General features: G+C 36.9%; 1 protein-coding gene across 1 annotated transcript; it reads left to right on the top strand.

Annotated features, from left to right (window-relative positions):
• The first annotated feature begins 11,005 nt into the window (after nt 1-11,005).
• On the top strand, nt 11,006-13,534 carry LOC131959926 (NADPH oxidase organizer 1-like). Its single transcript, XM_059325145.1, has 8 exons — nt 11,006-11,080; nt 11,188-11,268; nt 11,381-11,453; nt 11,646-11,829; nt 11,920-12,122; nt 12,226-12,333; nt 12,593-12,710; nt 12,898-13,534. The coding sequence occupies exons 1-8, from the start codon at nt 11,006-11,008 to the stop codon at nt 13,532-13,534; spliced, it is 1,479 nt and encodes a 492-aa protein (XP_059181128.1).
• The last annotated feature ends 7,731 nt before the right edge of the window (nt 13,535-21,265 follow it).

Below are 21,265 nucleotides of genomic sequence, written 5' to 3'. Positions count from 1 at the left end.
AACAGGTAAATCTATGCCTAGTGGAAGTGAGTGTGCCAGTTTATTGCAACATCAGCAAAAAGAAAGTCTGTGTGACATACGTGATCTGTTAATGTAGCAATAATTCTTCAGCACAACAGTAAAATCACTCATTCCTGACTGAATGGAGACAAAACAACATTTTTGATGAAGAAAGTAACACTAGACATACCACATTCAAAATTCAAACAACATGGTTTTCTCCTATTGACTGCCCAGCCCTCTCTTTTGGCACAATCTTAACAATTTTCCAAGTTGAACTTATTCAAAAGATGTTAAAAAACATATTGCATTATTACATAAATGCAAAATACGCTGTGCAGTTATAGGAAAACACGCACCAGTCAGAGCCAAATCTGGTTGTATCCAGTAATGGGCGAGTTAGTTGCATGAGTTAGTCATTATGGACAAATTCATAACTGCACAAAAGAAAGAACACCAGTTGCATCATACACACACACACACACACACACACACACACACACACATTCTTGTACTTCTATCTTTGTGAGGGCCCTCATTGTAATAGTAAATTCCCTTGCAAGGTTATAATAGTTTTGGTTTTTTTTCATGAGTTTCATTTTTAATTGGGTTGTGAATTTTTGTTTTGAAATTCAGTTAGTTTTAATTAGTTTTTAGAGCGAGTTTGCTAGTTTTAGTTTATTGTTATTATTTTTTTAAATGCTTAAGTTTTAGTTTAGTTTTTTTTATTAGTTTTAGTGTTAGTTTTAGTTTTTTGTAATGGGGTATTTGTTGGGTGGGAGATTAAAAGAGGTCACAGTAAATTTTGCCTTTATTTCCTTTGTCTTATCCATCTTCATTATGTATGAAAAAAGTTGACAAAGACGAAAACGAAGGACATTTTCACTATAATTTTAGTTAGTGTTGTAACCACACAATACAGTTTCAAATAATTATCATCATCATGTAACCTTTAACCCTTAAAACAAAGTCTGAAATCTCAAAAAAACCTTTAAAGAAGTGAGGACCGGCCGAAATGTCCTCACTTTGCAAAAATGCCCTCACTCTGTTAAAAACATGTTCTGGTCCTCACTATGTAGTGTAGGAAGTACAAGAAAACACACACAACTAAATGCCCAACCCTAACCCTAACATAAACCTAATTGTAACCTTAACCCTAAAACAAAGTCTGAACTCTCAAACAAGCCTTTAAAGAAGTGAGTACCTTCCGAAATGTCCTCACTTCACAAAAATGTCCTCACTCTGTTGGTTAAAAAAGTGTTCCGGTCCTTACTATGTAGGAAATACAAGTACACACACACACACACACACACACACACTGGCTTGGCAGAGGTGTATACGTGCAGAATCTCTCATACCAGAAAATATATGAGAAAAAAATAAACAAATTATCGATAAAACATTTACAGTAACTTTGAATCACCTGAGTAATTTTAGCATTGCCTATCATATTTCGGGTGACTCATGTTCCCTAGAGGGCGGTTCACTTCAGTTTTGCATTGGGTGTTGCTCTACCTACACGTGTGTTTGGTCTCTGTGGACCTGGTTTCCCAGCACTGCCCCTGCAGTTACAGTCACTGTTTTCTTCAGTAGGGCACACTTCCTTCTACTGATAACACTTCTCAGAAACCACTGACCCCACCTTCTCCTGTGCCAACTGCTGGACAAGCTCCAGCCACGTCTCACTATTGATTGGTGTATTCACCACAATGCTGCAAGTTTAGTGTGAAATTCATACCTGCAGCTTCCTTGTAATAAAGCTTTGAAATGATGATCCTTTACAGCTTAATAAAATAGTTATTATCAACACGATTGTAATCGTGTCAGTGTTGTGTTTCTATGGTATCTAAGGGGAAAGCCTACATGTTAATATTAACTTACAGGGTGCTATCTTTTATAAGTCAATAAAATTACTATTAAGATAACGCTGTTTTTTTATCTAATCTTTATTTCCTTGGCTGGTTATTTCAAAAGAAAATGGACATTGTAATTATTCACCCGAAAAAGTCTTCCCATAGATTAGACTCACAGGTTGCTCCATTTGGTTGGTTCCAGAATAAAACATGCTCGGACTATTACAGCCCAAACCCACCAATTGCAAGTCAAACTGTATTTTAAAGGCAAGGCAAGGCAAGGCAAGTTTATTTGTATAGCACAATTCAACACAAGGTAATTCAAAGTGCTTCACATACACATTAAAAACAGCAAGACACAATTGAAAACAGTAAAAACAGTCAATTAAAACAGGGAAATAGAAATAAAAGTATAAATAGGATAAATGAGTAAGATACAGCAGGATAGAAAAAAAGAGATAAAATAATAAAAAGCACAAGTCAAACATTGTGTAGTTAAAAAGTAAGGGCAGTAGAGTAGAGCAGATAAGTGTTAAAGTTAAGAGTACGCTGCAGTAAACAATAGTGTTTTTAGTCCTGATTTAAAGGACCTGACCATTTGGGCAGAGACTTAAAATCTTAAAATCAGAGACTTAAAATTCTGACCTGACCTGGGTCATTTACTGACAGGACTGGTCATTTACGGTTAGGAGAGGTCAGAGTTCAGGGAAAGGTATGCATGGGGGAGCAGAGGATGGGATGTGAAGCTTCAGCAAACAACAACACACGCACATAAAGTTTGAAAGATCAGTGAGATGTTCAGTCCCCAGATGCTTGGTTAAGGGGTGGTGACCAGAGCATATAATTTACAAATTGACCAATTGCGTTAAAGAGCCCACCCATTGGAACCTGGTCTCACAGAAATCCGTGAAATAGCCACAGATTTCGCTTAACTCAAAATCCGTGGAATAGACACGGATTTCGCTACAATGCAAGTTAAAGACAGTCATATCCCGTGGCTACTCCATGGATATTTTTTCCTATTGGTTTGTTCCAAGTCACGTGACTTTCAAGGTTCCGGCGGTCAGAACAAAAAACATCATCTCATTTTTAGTGAAAAAAATTATATTTTGACTTTGTTTCTGCATAAAAATGGATTTTGATCACATGTCTAGCGAGAAATATATGTTTTATTTCCTAAATATTCACTCAGTGAATGTACATAATCACTTTGTGGTGAAGATCTCGCCAGAAAAATATGACTGTCATTAACTTGCATTGTAGCGAAATCCGTGTCAGTTTCACGGAAATTTGAGCGATTCCGTGGCTATTCCACGGATTTTGAGTTAAGCGAAATCCGTGGCTATTTCACGGATTTCTGTGAGACCATGTTGCCCATTGTCCGGGATTTCGCCAAAATCCAAGAAGCTGTGTGTAACATTAAGGTTTTTTGTAATCACTCCGTCCTGTGGTGCCATCGGGGTCACTTGGCAGAGTCCAGCGCTGAGCATTGCATTTGGCTATGATTCTTTCAATAAATGGTTGACTTTATTAATTTGTGTCATTGAGTGTTTTGTAAAACCAAGTTTAGAAAAAAGAACCCGGGTGAGAGGTAGAAGCTGTAAAAGCTTTACGCTCTAACAGATCATAAAAATGTAAAAATCAGTATTAAAAAGTGCTGCAGAGAACAAATGCAAAGCCATTTGAATACTTGAGTAAAGAGATATATTCTAAGCTTTTTTTAAGAAAATATCTAGCAAGCTGATTTCTCTGATATCTATAGGCAGCATGTCCATAGTCTGGGAGCATAACTGACAAAGGCTGCATCGCTGACTTTCTTTCTGCTGCTGTTGATAATTGGTCCTTTATAACTTTATAACTCCTAATCTGTAGTGTTTGGCATCTATTCATATTTTTAAAGATGCGAAGGACTCTGTCAGGTTAGTATGTGCAAGTTTTTGTTTCCAACGAATGAATTTTTGCAGATGTTAACACTCATATTGGTGTAAATATCAAGTAGAGATAGAGAGAAATGAAAGTTATGAGCCATGCACCTGGACTTTTTCTCTCACATTTCCATTGTCAGTTTTGAGGACACCAAGACAAAGACCTGATTGTGAAGCAAGTCCAAATCAAACAAGATGATGCTCTGTGGTGCTATGTGGAAAATCCGGATGAAAGAAAATTGTGTTTTTTTAAAGACAGGAAGGAAGATCTTTTTGATGACAGAGCTATTAATCATAGCTAAAAAAAGATTGGCAGGCACACACTGATCCACTGCCTAGGTAAACTCTTACTGCTTATTATGCTATTATCTAACAGCCTGCAAAAGATTCTCTTCTGTGCTGATGCCCTGAGGGACGCACAGGAACACATTCTCATTTTTCTGGGGTGCTGTGTTTTGGAGGGGAATCTCTACGGGTTAATTGGGTAAAAAATACCTCAACATACAGGTGCTATCCTCTATGAGTCAATAAAATAGTTATAAAGATCACACTGTTGTATGCTAATCTTTATTTCATTGGCTGGAGGCAAATTCTGTTTATTTTTTAATTTTTTTACTACAGATGAAATAAAAAGATCAAATTTTTATGCATACAGAGTAATCAGTCTTCTCCAATATAAGTAAGAGGACAAATGTTAGCTTTTTAGAAATTATATTAATGCATATATTTCTCCAAAAGATAAAAACTTTAGCAGTGCTTTCTTTTTTACACTCTGAAGAATTTGGCAATGTTTGTCAAGGGGCAAAGGTGCATGCTTCATGTCACGTCCTCTCTTGTTTGGTTTGTGGTTAACTAGGAGGTTAACCAGTACTATGTGGCCATATTTGATTAAACACGGTTGCTTCCTTCCTTGCAAGAAAAGAAAATATTTTTGCTTCCTTCTCCTTATCAGTAATTAGCAGGGCAGGCCCATATTAAAATACATTCATATAAGGACTGTACTCAAGTACATATTTCTACTATCTGTACTTTTTGTTTTTGGAAACATCAACAACAAATAAATTGTACTTATGACTGTATTACGTGAAGATTTTAAAGTACTTGTTAGTTTTGCAGCATAGCTTTGAAGGGGTGGATAATTACTTTTTGTTTTAAAGGTTTTTAAATAAATGTGCAAATGAGGCTTTATCTTATTAAATACGTGCTGATTTGTATAATTTTCAAGAACAGAAATCTGAACATGCCAGGTTCAATTTTTTTGTTTCAACTTATTGACATATTAGAATCAAATGTTTCTGAAGAGGGAAGTTTGTGTTTAGGTGCAGTATTAGTCCAGGTTTAGTCCTGCAGCATTAGATGGCTGTAAGCAGGAATGACCGCCTGTAGTAGTGGTGGAGCCTGGGTCAAACCTGTTGAACAACTGGTTTCACTCACTTTACCTACACCTCCACTGGTCCTTTAAAACCAAGTTTTTGTTTCAACTTGTTGACGTATTAGGGTCAATCGTTTCTGAAGAGGGAAGTTAGGATATCTCTTGTTCCATAAATCAGAAACTATTGTTAACAGCCTTATAAAAAAAACTTTTTTTTCTTCTTGTTTCTAGGAGTTAATTCTCAATAAAAGAGACTATGAATGATATATGAACAAAGCCCTTTGTAGCCCTGAATAGAAATATGAATAAAACTGGAAAGTCTGATGCATGTTAATGCTCCTGAAGTGGAGATTTCTGGCTCAGAGTATGAGAAAGATAGAGTACAGGCCAAACGTTTGGACACACACCTTCTTTTTCAATGCGTTTTCTTTATTTTCATGACTATTTACATTGTAGATTCTCACTAAAGGCATCAAAACTATGAATGAACACATATGGAATTATGTACTTAACAAAAAAGTGTGAAATAACTGAAAACATGTCTTGTATTTTAGATTCCTCAAAGTAGCCACCCTTTGCTTACTAGAATATAAGACATGTTTTCAGTTATTTCACACTTTTTTGTTAAGTACATAATTCCACATGTGTTCATTAATAGTTTTGATGAATCTACAATGTACATAGTCATGAAAATAAAGGAAACACATTGAATGAGAAGGTGTGTCCAAACTTTTGGCCTGTACTGTATATATTGTAAAATTCCATACATTTTGCAAGACCCTACAGTTGAATAGGGTAACGAATATATTTACTTATAGATATTACCATGAAACCTGCCCCATTGATTGAGGTTACAAATGCAACTGTTAGCATCAACCTGTATCTGCAGAGTCGTACAGTCTGATGGCTGTAAGCAAGAAATGACCGCCTGTAGTACTAGGGGAGCCTCAGTAAAACCTGTTGAAGAACTGGTCAATACTCATTGTCAATATTTTCACCGTTTTTTTCTTTTCTTTCCGGAGGCTTTGGTGGGCTCATATTAGGAATATACTGGAGATACTGGTGTCATATTAAACTAGAAGATATATAATCTATACAAATCTCAACATGGTCTCACAGGAATCCGTGAAATAGCCAAGGATTTGCTTAACTCAAAATCCGTGGAATAGCCACGGAATCACTCAAATTTCCGTGAAACTGACACGGATTTCGCTACAATGCAAGTTAATGACAGTCATATCCCGTGGCTATTCCAACATACAAAGTGATTACGTACATTCACTGAGTGAATATTTAGAAAATAAAACATATATTTCTCGCTAGAAATGTGATCAAAATCCATTTTTATGCAGAAACTAAGTCAAAATATTGATTTTTTCACTAAAAATGAGAGAACTGTCCACCATGTTTTTTGTTCTGACAGCCGGGACCTTGAAAGTCACGTGACTTGGAACAAACCAATAGGAAGAAATATCCATGGAATAGCCACGGGATATGACTGTCATTAACTTGCATTGTAGCGAAATCCGTGTCAATTTCATGGAAATTTGAGTGATTCCGTGGCTATTCCACGGATTTTGAGTTAAGTGAATCCGTGGCTATTTCACGGATTCCTGTGAGACCAGGTTCACAAATCTATAGACACGGGAATGTTAATTTTCACAGCCTCTGACGTCATGCTATCTCAATGAAAATAGGCCCTCTGGCTCTCTTTTTTTTTAAAATTAAGGAAAAAAAAACTAAATAGTCTTTTTCATGTAGTACAAATTTGCTATTTCCGCCTACTGTATTTGAATATTTGTGCATAATGGGGTTCCTAAACAGGTTTTAAATAACCTATACTGGGTATCACTTGAAAGCTGAGACTCTCCAGAATGACCAACGTTTTTTAACCCAAACCCCTTTGAATGCCAACTGGTTAAAAATGTATTTTCTTTCCAGTGGTCTGAAAGAACACTTGTTATGGGTGGAAAATAGGGAAAAAAAATCAAAATTGACCAGTACATGAAAAAGAAAGTGGTTTTGCCCGTAGTGTCTCACCTTAAATATTTTTTCTTTCTTAATAATTACTAATAATGGTGTTTACCTTTTCTCAAATCCTAGACATACATGTTAAACGAGTGACAAAATCCCATACAAGAATGATCATATCATTACATTATTATTCTGAAAATAGTAAAATATTAAACAACTGGCACTGTGAGCCATCCAACAATTCACTTTTTATAATATGAAAATGTGCTTTGTGAGAATTGTACACTGCAAAAAAGCCAACTTGTATTTTTTGGCCTTAAACAGTGATTTAAGTTGGTAAAACTTGGAAATATAAATGATTGACATTTAGGGCAATAATGTAAGTTAGCAAGTTGTTGTTACTTATATCTTTAAGTTGAGGTTCACAACAAGGGACAATAGCTCTGCTAACTCTTATTTCTTTGTTGTGAAATGCAGGAAATCTGTGAAATTCATTAGCGAAAGCTAGCGGCTAACTGATGCTAGCGGCTAATTGATGCTAGCGGCTAACTGATGCTAGCGGCACTGCTTGTTACAGCTACAAGAGTAGCCATTAGCGTATCAATGCTAACTCAAAATTGTGGTCGCAACATTAGCTGACATTTCATAGCGGCGTTACAATCGTGCCAATTCAGCACATTGCGGAAGTTAGCAGAAGTAAGGATTAAAAGTTATTACAATGTAAAATTATAAATTAGTACAACTTACAGTTGAGTTGACAAAAATCTGAATTCATCTCAATTGAGTTGAGCAAACTCAAAAACAAAACTTAAAATATTTAGTTTAATTGTCCAACTTAAAATTGTATCGAAGTTTGTTGCCTTTAGATTATGAGTTCACCCAACTTTTCTTTTTTTGCAGTGTAGTTGCAGTTTCTTATAATATATATAAATATTGAGAATGTTTCTAAGTCTGAAGGAAAAATGCAGCAAGCCGGTGTGGTCAAACAAAGCCTTTAGTTACTTGTACACGGAGAGAGTCTCAGCAATCTCTCTCGAAAAAGTAAACTTTCTTCCTTATATACAGAGTGTCAGCCTTACATGATCAAAGAACAGGAGGACGTTACATGATGAAGTGATTTAGACTTATTTAAGTGAGTTAGCATACAGGAACCAGACATTGCAAAGTAGTGAGGGAAACTTAAAAGAAACAATAGAAACATGGATTGGGAACCATAGATACTTCAGTAAGCTTGTCTGCCCATTTGTTCATGAGACATGATTTTAATTCACTGTGCTCTTGTGCTCTGTTTATTGTTTAAATATCAAGAAGCTAATACTATTTTTCCCACAGAATGCAAGCAGTTGTGCGATTTTGTCCATAAACAGTTGTTTTAGGACTAAACAACACATTTTGTATTGTTTATTGTGTCATCAACAGATGCCCAAAAAATCCAGTTTCATGGTCTTCATTGTGGGAAACCTCATGTGGCTTTACACACAGGTGCTGACATCTCGTCAGGTCGTACACAAAGCTGGACAGTCCTGACCTTTTACACCATAACACTGTGTGAGTGTGTGTGTTTGGGTGAGTGTGTGTGATAAAATCCTGGCGCCACTTCAGTCAAGGACTCCACACCCACGTCCATCTGATGAGTGGTTGGGATAACCCCCTCCATCTCATGCAGTCCTCACTTTGAAGAAACACCTGTGCTCTCTCTCTCTCTCTCTCTCTCTCTCTCTCTCTCTCTCTCTCACACACACACACACACACACACACACACACACACAAACACACAGACCTCTCCACAGTAGTTCCTGATAAGGGATATTGCTGCCAGATGACAGGCGTGAAGTGGCTGCACGTGCAAAAAAGTTTTAATTATGGGAGTCGGGGATGCACAAGATGACAGGAAGCGATTGAGGAAGACAGCAGCTTATGTAATAAATTCTTGCAAAAGTAATAACATGTTTGCGTGCATCAAAGAAATGCTTTTGTGTCAAATTAAAAGTTGAAAAATGTACCTGTATTATGAGAAAAAATATTCCTATCATGGAGCATCTAATAAAAAAATAATTGTTTTAGGAAAGAGACTTACTTAACTTCTTGCAGAGACTCACAAGACAAATATCTTATGACAATGTTAACTTAGCTTAGCATTAAGACTGGAAATGGGAAAACAGCTAGCAGGCTTTGCCAAAAGGTAACATAATCTGTTTACCGGCTCTCGTAACGCTAGCTAAATTACAGGTTTTGTAGGTTTAATTCATACAAAAATTAAAGTTTAGAAAGTATGCATTGTGGTTTTACAAGGGGTTATGCTGGACTTTTGGACCAAGAGCAGTTCAGAGGCTGACTGGATTCATGGCTAAACTAGCTTAACGGTACAGCTAACGTCTGTACCTTAGAGCAGTAGTTCTCAACCTTTTTGAGTCACGACCCCCGATTTAAAATGCATGCTGTCCACGACCCCTGCTCATTGAACAGAATCTCACACACACAGTTCAGATCATACAAACTCATGATACGACGAATTTTGGACAAATAATGAAGCAGACAACAACTAAAACATCTCTCTGCCCAAAATGACCAAAAAAATACATAAAATTAAGCAAAAAACGACTCAAATTGACCACAAAATGACAAAAAATGACCACAAAAAACCCACAAAATGACCAAAAAAAGACACAAAATGGCCAAAAAAAAGGACACAAAATGGCCCTAAAAAGAAACAAAATGACCAAAAAAGACACAAAATGAATAAAACAAAAACATAAAATTACCCAAAAAGTGGAGACAGAGCTGACTTCCAAAATGATTTGGCGACCCCCAGAAATCATCTTGCGACCCCAATTGGGGTCCCGACCCCAAGGTTGAGAATAGCTGCCTTAGAGTGTATATAACATGTGACGTCATTTTGGCTCTCACTCTCTTGTTTTTTGGAACCAGCAAATACACAGAATGAATCAGGAGCTGAAAGGATACTAAATTATCAGCTAGCGCTACCTAGCTAACTTTGTTAACAAGGTTCATCTTCCATTTCAAATGAACAGTTGACTTCTTTGGTTTTTTAATCCAACCAAATGTAGTAAGTGACTAAAACAATAAAAAAAATAACTTTCATGAACTGAAAGCATCAAAGTTTGCCTTGGTAGTGACTTGTTTATCACAGGATAACCACGCCCTAAAATATATCATGCTTTATCGTCTATTTTACTTTAAATGTTTTTTATTTACAAAATAAGCATTATACTATATTGAAGAAGATCAACACTAGCAATTAAGACCATAAACTCAGTAGGAAAACGTTTTCTGAGGCAAAAAATCAAGTGAGAAGTAGAATCATTGTCTCAAAGAGTTTTATACTTTTATATAATTTCAACCAGTGAAGAAGAAAACAACAGGCTAAATAACAAGTTGGCTTAGTTGATTCTCTGATAAAGGAGACAGAGAAACCGTTGACACCCAGAGAATGTGCATTAGGACAAAAGCTAATTAACACATCACTGCATAACATGATCAGTAATACATTGCTATTAGTTCAGGTAAAGTGAGTCATTTGTGAACATAATGTTATTGTAGAACTGAATCCAGCAATTAAACAGGGGATTTTTCTTTCCACATGCAGGTATTCTTCTCAGAAGAGCTTTACAACATTCTCCTACATGATGTCTGTGACACTCATTAGTGTGGCCTAACATCCAGCTCCACCTGTCTGGGCACACCTCTGCATGTGAGCATCCTTTCCTCCAGCCCTCAGGTGGTTTTCAGTCAGACTCCGCCTCCGTTATGTGAGGCCTATATCTACTGCAGCAGAGTGTGAGATCTGACAGAGCAGCAGAGGCAGGTCAGACTGAAGGGCAATAAAGCAGCTATTCATCCTGAGCGCTGACACTCAAACAATGGCAGGAGAACAACGCTTTGCAATCAGTGCTCGACTTATCGGAGCCGTCCACAGGGACACACCAAAACTAAAGGTGAGTTAAAACCTCAGGCGTTATTTGTTTAAAGTGTTGAATATATTTGCTGTATTTTATGTGTAAAGTTTTTGGTCTCTCATCCTTTATTTTTTCTCTCTCCACAGATGTTCATGATATCTGTCTTATGGTCTGATGAGACTGAAGTTATTGTCTACAGGTCCTTCCAAGATTTCAAGAAATTCCATGTAAGTCCAAAAAAAGAAAAAGAAAATATAAATAAATGCCACTTAGTGTACTACATGTGCTTTTTGTACTGTGGGATTTAAAATGAATACAAATGTTTTATTTCTCAAACAGAGGGAGCTGAAAAAGAGGTTTCCTCACATGAACCCTTTGAAGAAAAAGGACAGAGTGATCCCCAAATTTAATGGTAAGATTATTTTTGTGTATTTCTTTATGATGCAACTATGTATCTGCAGTAAGTTAATCGAGGAAAAAACAATTAAAACAGTTTAATATGTCTACAGACATGGTTTATTTAGCTTGCATGTCTTCTAAGAAGAATGCTTTACAAATATAGTTCTTATTCTCATCTTGAAAGTGCTTCCTCTCCTCTCTGCAGGGCAGGCCAGGAGGAGCAGCCTCCAGCAGAAAGGATCCAAGCGATCCATCCAACGCATGAAGTTCCTGGAGAGCTACTGCGACAAGCTGCTAAAGTGCGAGCAAACTGTGACTCAGAGCTCACAGGTCACACAGTTCTTCATGCCCAAAGACCAGGACCTGCAGCCAGACTTCACCAAGAACAGGTTGGCTGTCCTGTCAGTGTGTTTAGTTCACGTTACGCCAGAGGCAGATTGAATTCCTGCATATTAAACGACTGACTCTCTCTCACACAGCGTCATGATCCTGCTGTCTGATGATCTGCCCGATGGCTCAGGAGGAGGGGATGTGACCCGCCTGCAGGGGAGCGGCATCACTCACCCGTTTGTCACCCAGACTTACCGCTGCGTGGCTGCTTACGAGACAAAGGACACCAAGAATCGTCCGTTTAAGGTCGCTGTGGACGAGAAGCTGGACGTGCTGATCAAAGATCCTGCAGGTCAGACTCCAGCTTCCATACAGCTGCTTACTGAAAATAGCCAAAAACTTTTTATTTACACTCTTTTCTGTGATGCTGAAAGTATGTTTTATTTTCTCTCCAGGTTGGTGGCTGGTGGAGAACGAGAATAACGTTTTGGCTTGGTTTCCTGCTCCCTACCTGGAGTTATGTGAAGGAGAGGACGATGAGGACGCTGGATTCCAGCTTGCAGGTGAGAACTGATATCAAGCTTGATTTTACAACTGTATTTTTGTAAGCTGACAATGGTATGAGCTGTGGCTTCATTTAGTGCCAATAAAGCATGCCAGAGGCTCATACTCAGCATTTTTCTGTGAAGCCTTGTTGTTACAAAAGCCCAACACCAGAGGGTGCTCTTAACCATTAAAAGTTAACGTGGATCTATTCCCTTAAACAAAACTCTTCAGCTGTTGAGCACTTCCTGAGCTTCTGGTCCTGTTTGTCACCTTTAGGTGCCCTGTACTGTGCCGTGAGGAGTTTCTCCTCTAAGAAGGAGGACGAGGTGTCTGTGCCCATCGGCTCTGTGGTGGAGGTGCTGAGGAAGTCTGACAACGGCTGGTGGCTCATCAGGTATCCCAATCTTATCTGTCTGCATTGCAAACAATAGAGAACAGGAATAAGGAGCACATTAAAGAGGCTGTGGTGAAGCATTCATGAATGCATCTTCTTTGTCTGCACATGCAACAAAGGTTACATTGTCTTTGTAGAGAGTCAGAAAGGTGGTTTTAATCCCTTTTCTTGGCAATCTTCTCTTCAGATTCAATGGCAAGGGAGGTTACGTCCCCTCCATGAACCTCCAGCCGTACAACAACCCGCGAGCGGGCCTTTTCAGCCTGCAGAGGAAGCTGCACAGCTCCACTCTGAACCTGGCAACCAGCAGGGACCCTCAGGCTTCTCATCCAACCAGCATCAACCAAGACATTTCAGCAGCTCAGTCCAGAGGAGAGCCCAGTGTGCCCGGGCGTCTCCACAAGGCCCGCTCTCTAGACATCCTCTCTGAGACCTGGTCCCAGACACAGGTGGAGAGGGAGGCCTCAGCCTCAGACGGCCGCGCACGCAGCATGAGCAACACGAGCACCGAGAGCTTCTCCGGCTTCTCCACAGGCAGCGAATCCTCCTCCAGCTTAAGAGAGAGTCCTGCAGCCTCGCCCCAGCCCAGTGTCAGCGGGAGCCCTGATCTCAGCCTCTCCGACCGCCGCGACTCCAACATCAGCTCTGACAGCTCTGGATCTGTCAGCTCCAAAGGCAGTGAGACCACCTCAATCGCTCCCAGAGTGCCCCCCAGACCCAGAACAGAGGAGATCCTGACCCGCTGCACCACCATGACCCGCAAGGCAGCCCTGGCCACCAAGACCCGGCTTCAGGTTCAGCCAGAGTCCAGCCACAGCCGCTAAAGAATCATTATTAAGTAACCTGTCTAATGTGTTTTGTGCAGCATTGTTCATGTCTCAGTTTGAAATCCTTGTCAAACCAAAGGTTGAAGAGATATCAAGATAAATGTACGCTGAACACTACAAGATGTCTAAATATTTCCATTTGATTAAATGGAACAGGGCATCATAAGTTTGAATATTTCACTCAGTCTAAAATAATAATGTAGCTTCAATGAAGCGTCAGAAGGAGCAAGTACAAGAAAGTGTATGTGACATTGTCATACAGTCGTAAACTAATATTTTCTCTAGTTTTGATGCCACTTAATAGGAAATTGAAATGTTTTTTTCTTATTCTTAACTGTATTTTAAGTATTGCTTTTTACTTTTCATCATAATTTTTAACACATAAAAGTCAGTTTTTAACTGTTCAATGATAGAATATATAGTTTATCACTAAATTATTATATCATTGATAAATTATTGTGCACCTTTTTATTTGTTTTTATCATTTACAATGTTCTATGTTATATTTCATCATCTTATATACTGTATGTAAACAGCTTCTCCTAATAGAAATGAGCATGTGGTCTCCAGCAGCAAAGAACACGTTACTCTGTGCTTATTCAGCCACTGTTAAGAAACAGATGTGGTGAACAAGTTTCCTTCCAGGCAGCTTCCTGTCAGAACACATAATTTAATTAATCATTACCTTATATTTCTGTTGTAATGAATATTTATATTGCTGTTTCTGCTTGTACAGTGTGTGCTTTTCCCAGTGCAGCTTCATAATGTGTTGAACAAGAACATGTCAATAAAATCTAATTGTCACTAAAGGAACAAGATGTCCTTCATTAATGAGTAATAGGTTTTCCAAAAATGATTTAAAAAAGATACAGAGCTAGCTAGCCTAAGACCATGAATGGGTTTGGAAATTATATTTTGGCTATGACATGAGTATAACGTGTTGAAAGAATGTAGATGATATCAGCGGTCTAGATCTTTTTCATGAAATATTCCTAATTTGCACAACCCTGTCCTTTGTCTACTCAAAGTTAGGTCCAAGTTTACAAGTATGTCCAAATGTCTCGTTCAATCAGGATGGACTGCACGGACAGAGATGCTCAGATGATGCTTAACCTCTTACCATCCAAAGTCCTTTTTATTGAGAATTTGGGGTTGTGGGCAGTGGATGTTTACCAGGAGATAGCAGGTCAAAAATAAATGCCACATCGAAGTGGTGAACATTATCTGAAAGCTGTGAACCTGAAGATTAAACCTCTGAAGTCCAGGAGATTTTGGTTCAAATTTGTCAACTTCCTATGCATTCTGTCTCTGTTTAGCATCTTTCAGTCTGTCCTTACCTCTTACTTGGCTATCAGTCAGATTTTTAATTCTATTTTAATTAACAAATATAAAGCTGCCAGGAACAGAAAATACAAACAAAAGACAAAGGTGTCTATGGAAATGTACCATTAAAAAAAAAAATGTATACACACAAAAACAGCAGAAAAAAATAAATAAATAATAAAACTACAAAACCGTCTATTTGCACGTAAATTAAAAATAGTAATAGTTTTCATTGTAGAAAGAAAATTCACATTTTAAAAATGGTAAAAAAAAAAATAGAAACATAAATGTCACACTGGGAAAGCTCCTATGATTGAACTTTTAACTGGCTTTCTCAGCTTGTCTACATATCATATATATATAAAGTCATTGCTGTAAATAAAACATGTGTATTTTCAATAAATTGATGGACTCCAGAGATACACCTCAGCAATGTATGTCAAGTTGTTCAAAAATATCTAATAATGACTTAATTCTTTATTTAATTAAACCTATTAAGGTGTATATGGGTTCAGAACGTTAGAAGATATCAGCGTTCTTGAAGAGATAATTACCTTATTTATCATTTATTCCTAAACTGCATAAAGGCTTTTGCAATACTTTCCTGTGTCTACTGTTTAATGAATATCAAAACGTGGCTTTGCACTCAGGTCACCATAACAAAACATTAAATTTGTTTTTACTGACCACATTTCACTTTTTGACGTACATACAGTACTGTGCAAAAGTTTTAGGCAGGTGTGTGTGAACAAAGTGAGTGAACAGAAGAAAAATCTGAATCAAATCAAATTCAAACCAGCATCAATTCGTCTAGGCCTTGTATAAAGCAACACACATTAAACTCAGTCAAGTAATAACACAAGAATGCTTATGTAAAACTTGAAATTACACAGGCACCAATTAAGCCCTACCATCGGAATAGAATGAGGGAAAATACACAAGTATGAGTTGTAAAAATTAAAAACTATTTAATAGTTTCAGGGCATACACTGCAAAAAAGCCAACTTGTATTTTTTGGCCTAAAACAGTGATTTAAGTTGGTAAAACTTGGAAATATAAATGATTGACATTTAGGCAATAATGTAAGTTAGCACAACAAAGGAAGCCAGTTGTCTGCTCAAAAACAAGTTTGTGAATTGTTGTTACTTATATCTTTAAGTTGGGGTTCAAAACAAGGGACAATAGTTCTGCTAACTCTTATTTCTTTGTTGTGAAATTCAGTCATTAGCGAAAGCTAGCGGCTAACTGATGCTAGCGGCTAACTGATGCCAGCGGCGCTGCTTGTTACTACAAGAGTACATAGACATCTATATATATATATGTATATATATGTATATGTCTATGTCTATGCAAGAGTATTCAATAGCGTATCAATGCTAACTCAAAATTGTGGTCGCAACATTAGCTGACATTTCATAGCGGCGTTACAATCGTGCCAATGTCAGGAGCAATGCACATGGAACTAAATCAAGGAGTCTGATGTTTTAGTAGGTAACATCATATTGAGACACAGTTTCCTGAGCAGCAACAGCAGAGTTTGATGAGAAAATATTTAGAAAAAAATTGCCTCAACTTATAAGAAATTAAATGTATGTATGTTGTATCACCTAAAATACTTCAGTGTTTTTGTGCACAATGCCCAGATTTTTATAAATTGTTGCAGAGAGAGCACTAACTCTGTAGTATATTTACTCAAATACTGCACTTAAGTACAATTTTGAGGTACTTTACTTAAGTATTTCTATTTTATGTAACTTTATACTTCACTACATTTGTACTTGTTACTCAACTACATTTATCAGACAGCTTAAGTTACTTTTCAGGTCGAGATTTAATATTAAAAACATGACACAGTGCTTTTTAAATTAACACTCATAACAATATAGTAAGTAGTTAAAATGAGCCCTACCTTGAGAAAATTGAAATGCAGCTTACATAAATGCATGAATACAAATAATCTAATAATATATTTGGAATATATTAAACAATCTGAGTGGGTCATTTTACTTTTGAAACTAACAAACTACTTCTGTACTTTTACTCAAGTAAATTTTGAATGCAGGACTTTTACTTGTTGTGGAGTCTTTTTGGAGTGTCGTATATGTGCTTTTCCACTAAGGGATCTGAATACTTCTTTCACTGGTGAAGAGGCTGAATTGTGTTATACATTCACATGCACGTCTGCACATACAAGTGTGAGTGCATATTATTGACAATGATATTAAAAATAATATGGACCTGTGACTGACAGAGGCCTTAAATATTAGTGTGTGTGTGTGTGTGTGTGTGTGCGTTCTTGAACTTCCTACATAGTGAGGACCAGAACACGTTTTTAACCAACAGAGTGAGGACATTTTTGCAAAGTGAGGACATTTCGGCCGGTCCTCACTTCTTAAAAGGCTTTTTTGAGATTTCAGACTTTGTTCTAAGGTTAAGGTTACAAAAAATGATAATTAACTGAAACTGGATTGTGTGGTTACAAAACTAACTAAAATTATAGTGAAAATGTCCTTCATTTTCATCTTTGTCAACTTTTTTCATACATAATAAAGATGGATAAGACAAAGGAAATAAAGGCAAAATTTACCATGACCTCTTTTAATCTCCCACCCAACAAATACCCCATTACAAAAAACTAAAACTAACAAAAAACTAAACTAAAACTAGCAACCTCACTCTAAAAACTAATTAAAACTAACTGGATTTAAAAACAAAAATTCACAACAAAATTAAAACTAAAACTGATGAAAACCCAAACTATTATAACCTTGCAAGGGAATCCACTATTACAATGAGGGTCCTCACAAAGATAGAAGTACAAGAATGTGTGTGTGTGTGTGTGTGTGTGTGTGTGTGTAGAATATTCTTGAATATTCCCGGACAGCTCATGTAATCCCTACCACTTAAAATATGACATCACGATGGAGTCTAACAGCCAAATACTTCCTCCTCAATGTTCCCATTGTGTATTATTTCAATACTATCCCACAGGCGGGCCGTCCCTATTTTCACCATTTTTATTTTCTTGCGGAGGCTGTAGCAGGGGCAATTATATATTTATATATAGATCCTTCATTAAACCAGGTAAAAGTCTCGTTGAGATTAAAAAAATCTCTTTTCCAACAGAGACCTGGCCAAGAAAGCAGCATAAAAAGTGACAAGTCACAACATTTAAACACAGTTAACATAAACAATTAAATACAATTAAATACAAATACAGCCATCACAACAACAGTGAAGGAGCCTCAGTAGAGACTTATATGGAGCAGTCACACTGACCAAGGGAAATTATTTCTTTATCATTTAGAATAAATTTAAATTCACCAACTGTGATCAACTCAGATAATTTTGTATATTGATGTAATATTCTGGAGGTTTTTATTTATTTATTTTTTACCATTTCATCCATTGTCAATATGGAAAAAATTGCATAATTCAGCACCAAATGTATGTAACAAATGGTATCAACCCAAAAATTGCTACAACTACTAATGGGACATAGTTGAACATGGAGATGGATTTCAAAGGGGCATATATTAATGTTCTGAACCAGGGCCGGGTCTAGACAGGCATGTATGAGGAGGCAGCCACAAATCTTGAGGGGGCATTGTGCTCCAGCACCTTTTACCATGTCTAACTGACAAATTCACTCACTCGGATGCAGGTACACTGAACAAGTGCCTTGTAAAGTACTGTGGTCTCAAATGCTTAACACACTTATTTTATTGTAGTTATTGTTGTTACACTAACAATATATGAACTTGGGTTGCTGTTAGTTGTATGTCCTACCCTCAACCTAAACTGACTGCACTTTGTCAGGCCTCTACCCTAAGACCTGCCCTATGAAGACTAGCTTCTGTTGGGTTAGCCCTTAGGGTCACTGAGACACTCAAACCTCCTGACCACGATAAGGTGGCAATCCCTCAGGAGGATGTTTTTTTTTTTTTTTTTTTTTTTTTTTGTATTTTTTTTTTTTATAATACAAATTACTATTACTATTTTTTTTATTTTTTTATTATTACTATTATTTTTTTTTTTTTATAATACAAATTACTTTTTTCCACATAGGCTACTCTATCCTAGCTGCAAATTTGGGCTGGGGCACAATAAATGGAGCTTTGCCAGTGACAACTGATACAATACAATTGCTCAAAATGGGCAAAAGATTCTCCGTACAGGAGGCCAGAGAAGCTTTTCATGATGATGTAGAGGAAGAGGATACAGAATATGAGGATCACATTTCTGAAAAGTCAGAGTCGGACAGTGATTTTGAAGAAGATGATGAGATTTAGCATCAGCTAGTTGCAAAATGAAGACAAACCACAAGGCTAGCAACCCCGGCACCAAACAGTGAGCAGTGGTGAGCCCCAGTCAGCAGCTAGCAAGTGAAGAAATTTGGATGTCAAAAAATGGAATGGTCTTTTTGCCCAAGAAATGATCCACCATGCATGGCTTCCAATGTGATAAGAATGCAAAAACAGCCAACACAGATGGCAATTACTCGTGCAGGACATTTGACATGACCTGAAAGGGTTAAATCTCTAATATAACTAAAATAAAATTGTAAATTTGTTGAATGTTTTCAACTCTCTTTTTTAAATTACATTTTTCTTAAAAAAACAAACAAAAACGAGTAGCACTTTAATGCAAAAATATGATCTAACAAAGGCAAGGGGCAAATATTAATCATGTATGCTGTTTATATTGCTTGTAATTGGGATGAAGTAAACATCTGTAGAGTATTTTAACATAAAATTGTTTGATTGTGTTGAATTAAAAACCAAAAAATGCAGCGGGTCCACCAGACCCGCAAACACTGGCTGAGTAACAAAAATATGAACAGAACACAAGGGTTAAGTATGTCACTACACAAAACACTATGAACGAGTTTAACAGAGCTCCTTTGCTTCGCATTCGCAGTTTACTGCTGCAAGCTGCTATTAGAAACCTGACACTGGCTCATTTGCATACTGAAGGGTGATTGGAAGTTGGGCAGACAGCTATCCCTCACAGCGAGCCGGCAGCAGGCCGATACACTGAGCAGAGCGAAAAGGGGAGATGGAGCGGAGGCGAGAAACATGACACAAGAAACAACTTGATATATTTTATATTTGAGGGGGCAAGCAAGACATTAAGACATTAAGAAGTGGAGCGGAGGAGAGAGGCATGAGATAATAAAAATATATGAAATATAATATATTTTGGGGGATTTAGTTTGAGGGGGCACAACATTTATTTGAGGGGGCCAGGCCCCCTCTTGCCCCTGCCTAGACCCGGCCCTGTTCTGAACCCTTGTACACCTCAATAGGTTTAATTAATTAATGAATTGAGTCATGTTTATTAGATGTTTTTGAACAACTTGACACACAGTGCTGAGCTGAGTATCCCAAATTAATCTTCAGGTGTTTCACAGCTTTCAAATGATGTTCACCACTTGTATGTGGCATTCATTTTTTATTTTATTTTTTTATTTAGGACTTTGGATGGTAAGAGGTTAAGCATCATATTTACAAACCCATTCATGGTTTTCTAGCTCTGTGTCTTAAAACCTATTTTTAAACACTTTCATCAAGATGCTTATTTCATATGTTGAGTGATTTTTTTATACTCATCTCATGCATTATTCTGGTGTGATTCATTGGTGCATATTTAATGTAGAAATGTCTGAAAGGTTAGCAAAATAGTCTTCTCTATATTCCGTTAACACTCATTATTATAATGGATGAAGGACATCTTGTTACTTTTGTGACAATTAGATTTTATTGACATGATTTTGATGATGACATTTATTGGGAACACGTTTTTCTGCAGCCCATACTGCACATAAAGGGACAACAATGTAAATATTCATACAATTAACAACATTAATACGTTATATATGTACTACATACAGTATATAAGATTATAAAATATAACATAGGATAATGTTGTAAATGAGAAAACAAATAGAAAAGTGCACAATAATTTATTAATAATATGAATATGTTTTCTATCATTAAACAGTTCAGAACTGACTTCTATGTGTTAAAAATGATGATAAACAGTAAAGAGCAATACATAAAATACAGTTAAGAATAAGAAAAAAACATTTCAATTTCCTATTAAGTGGCATCAAAACTAGAGAAAATATTAGTTGACGACTGTATGACAATGTCACATACACTTTCTTGTACTTGCTCCTTCTGACGCTTCATTGAAGCTACATTATTATTTTAGACTGAGTGAAATATTCAAACTTAAGATGCCCTGTTCCATTTAATCAAATGGAAATATTTAGACATCTTGTAGTGTTCAGCGTACATTTATCTCGCTATCTCTTCAACCTTTGGTTTGACAAGGATTTCAAACTGAGACATGAACAATGCTGCACAAAACACATTAGACAGGTTACTTAATAATGATTCT

This window comes from Centropristis striata, chromosome 21, assembly GCF_030273125.1.
Source record: "Centropristis striata isolate RG_2023a ecotype Rhode Island chromosome 21, C.striata_1.0, whole genome shotgun sequence".
Taxonomy (NCBI): domain Eukaryota; kingdom Metazoa; phylum Chordata; class Actinopteri; order Perciformes; family Serranidae; genus Centropristis; species Centropristis striata.
The sequence above is the reverse complement of the archived record's forward strand: the minus strand, read 5'-3'. Positions and strand labels throughout refer to the sequence as shown.

Bases quoted from the DNA above. Each gene is read 5' to 3' on its own strand.
- LOC131959926 (XM_059325145.1), top strand. From the start codon at position 11,006: ATGGCAGGAGAACAACGCTTTGCAATCAGTGCTCGACTTATCGGAGCC. The intron at 11,081-11,187 runs GTGAGTTAAAAC...CTCTCTCCACAG, and splicing joins GGGACACACCAAAACTAAAG to ATGTTCATGATATCTGTCTT. The intron at 11,454-11,645 runs GTAAGATTATTT...TCCTCTCTGCAG, and splicing joins AGTGATCCCCAAATTTAATG to GGCAGGCCAGGAGGAGCAGC.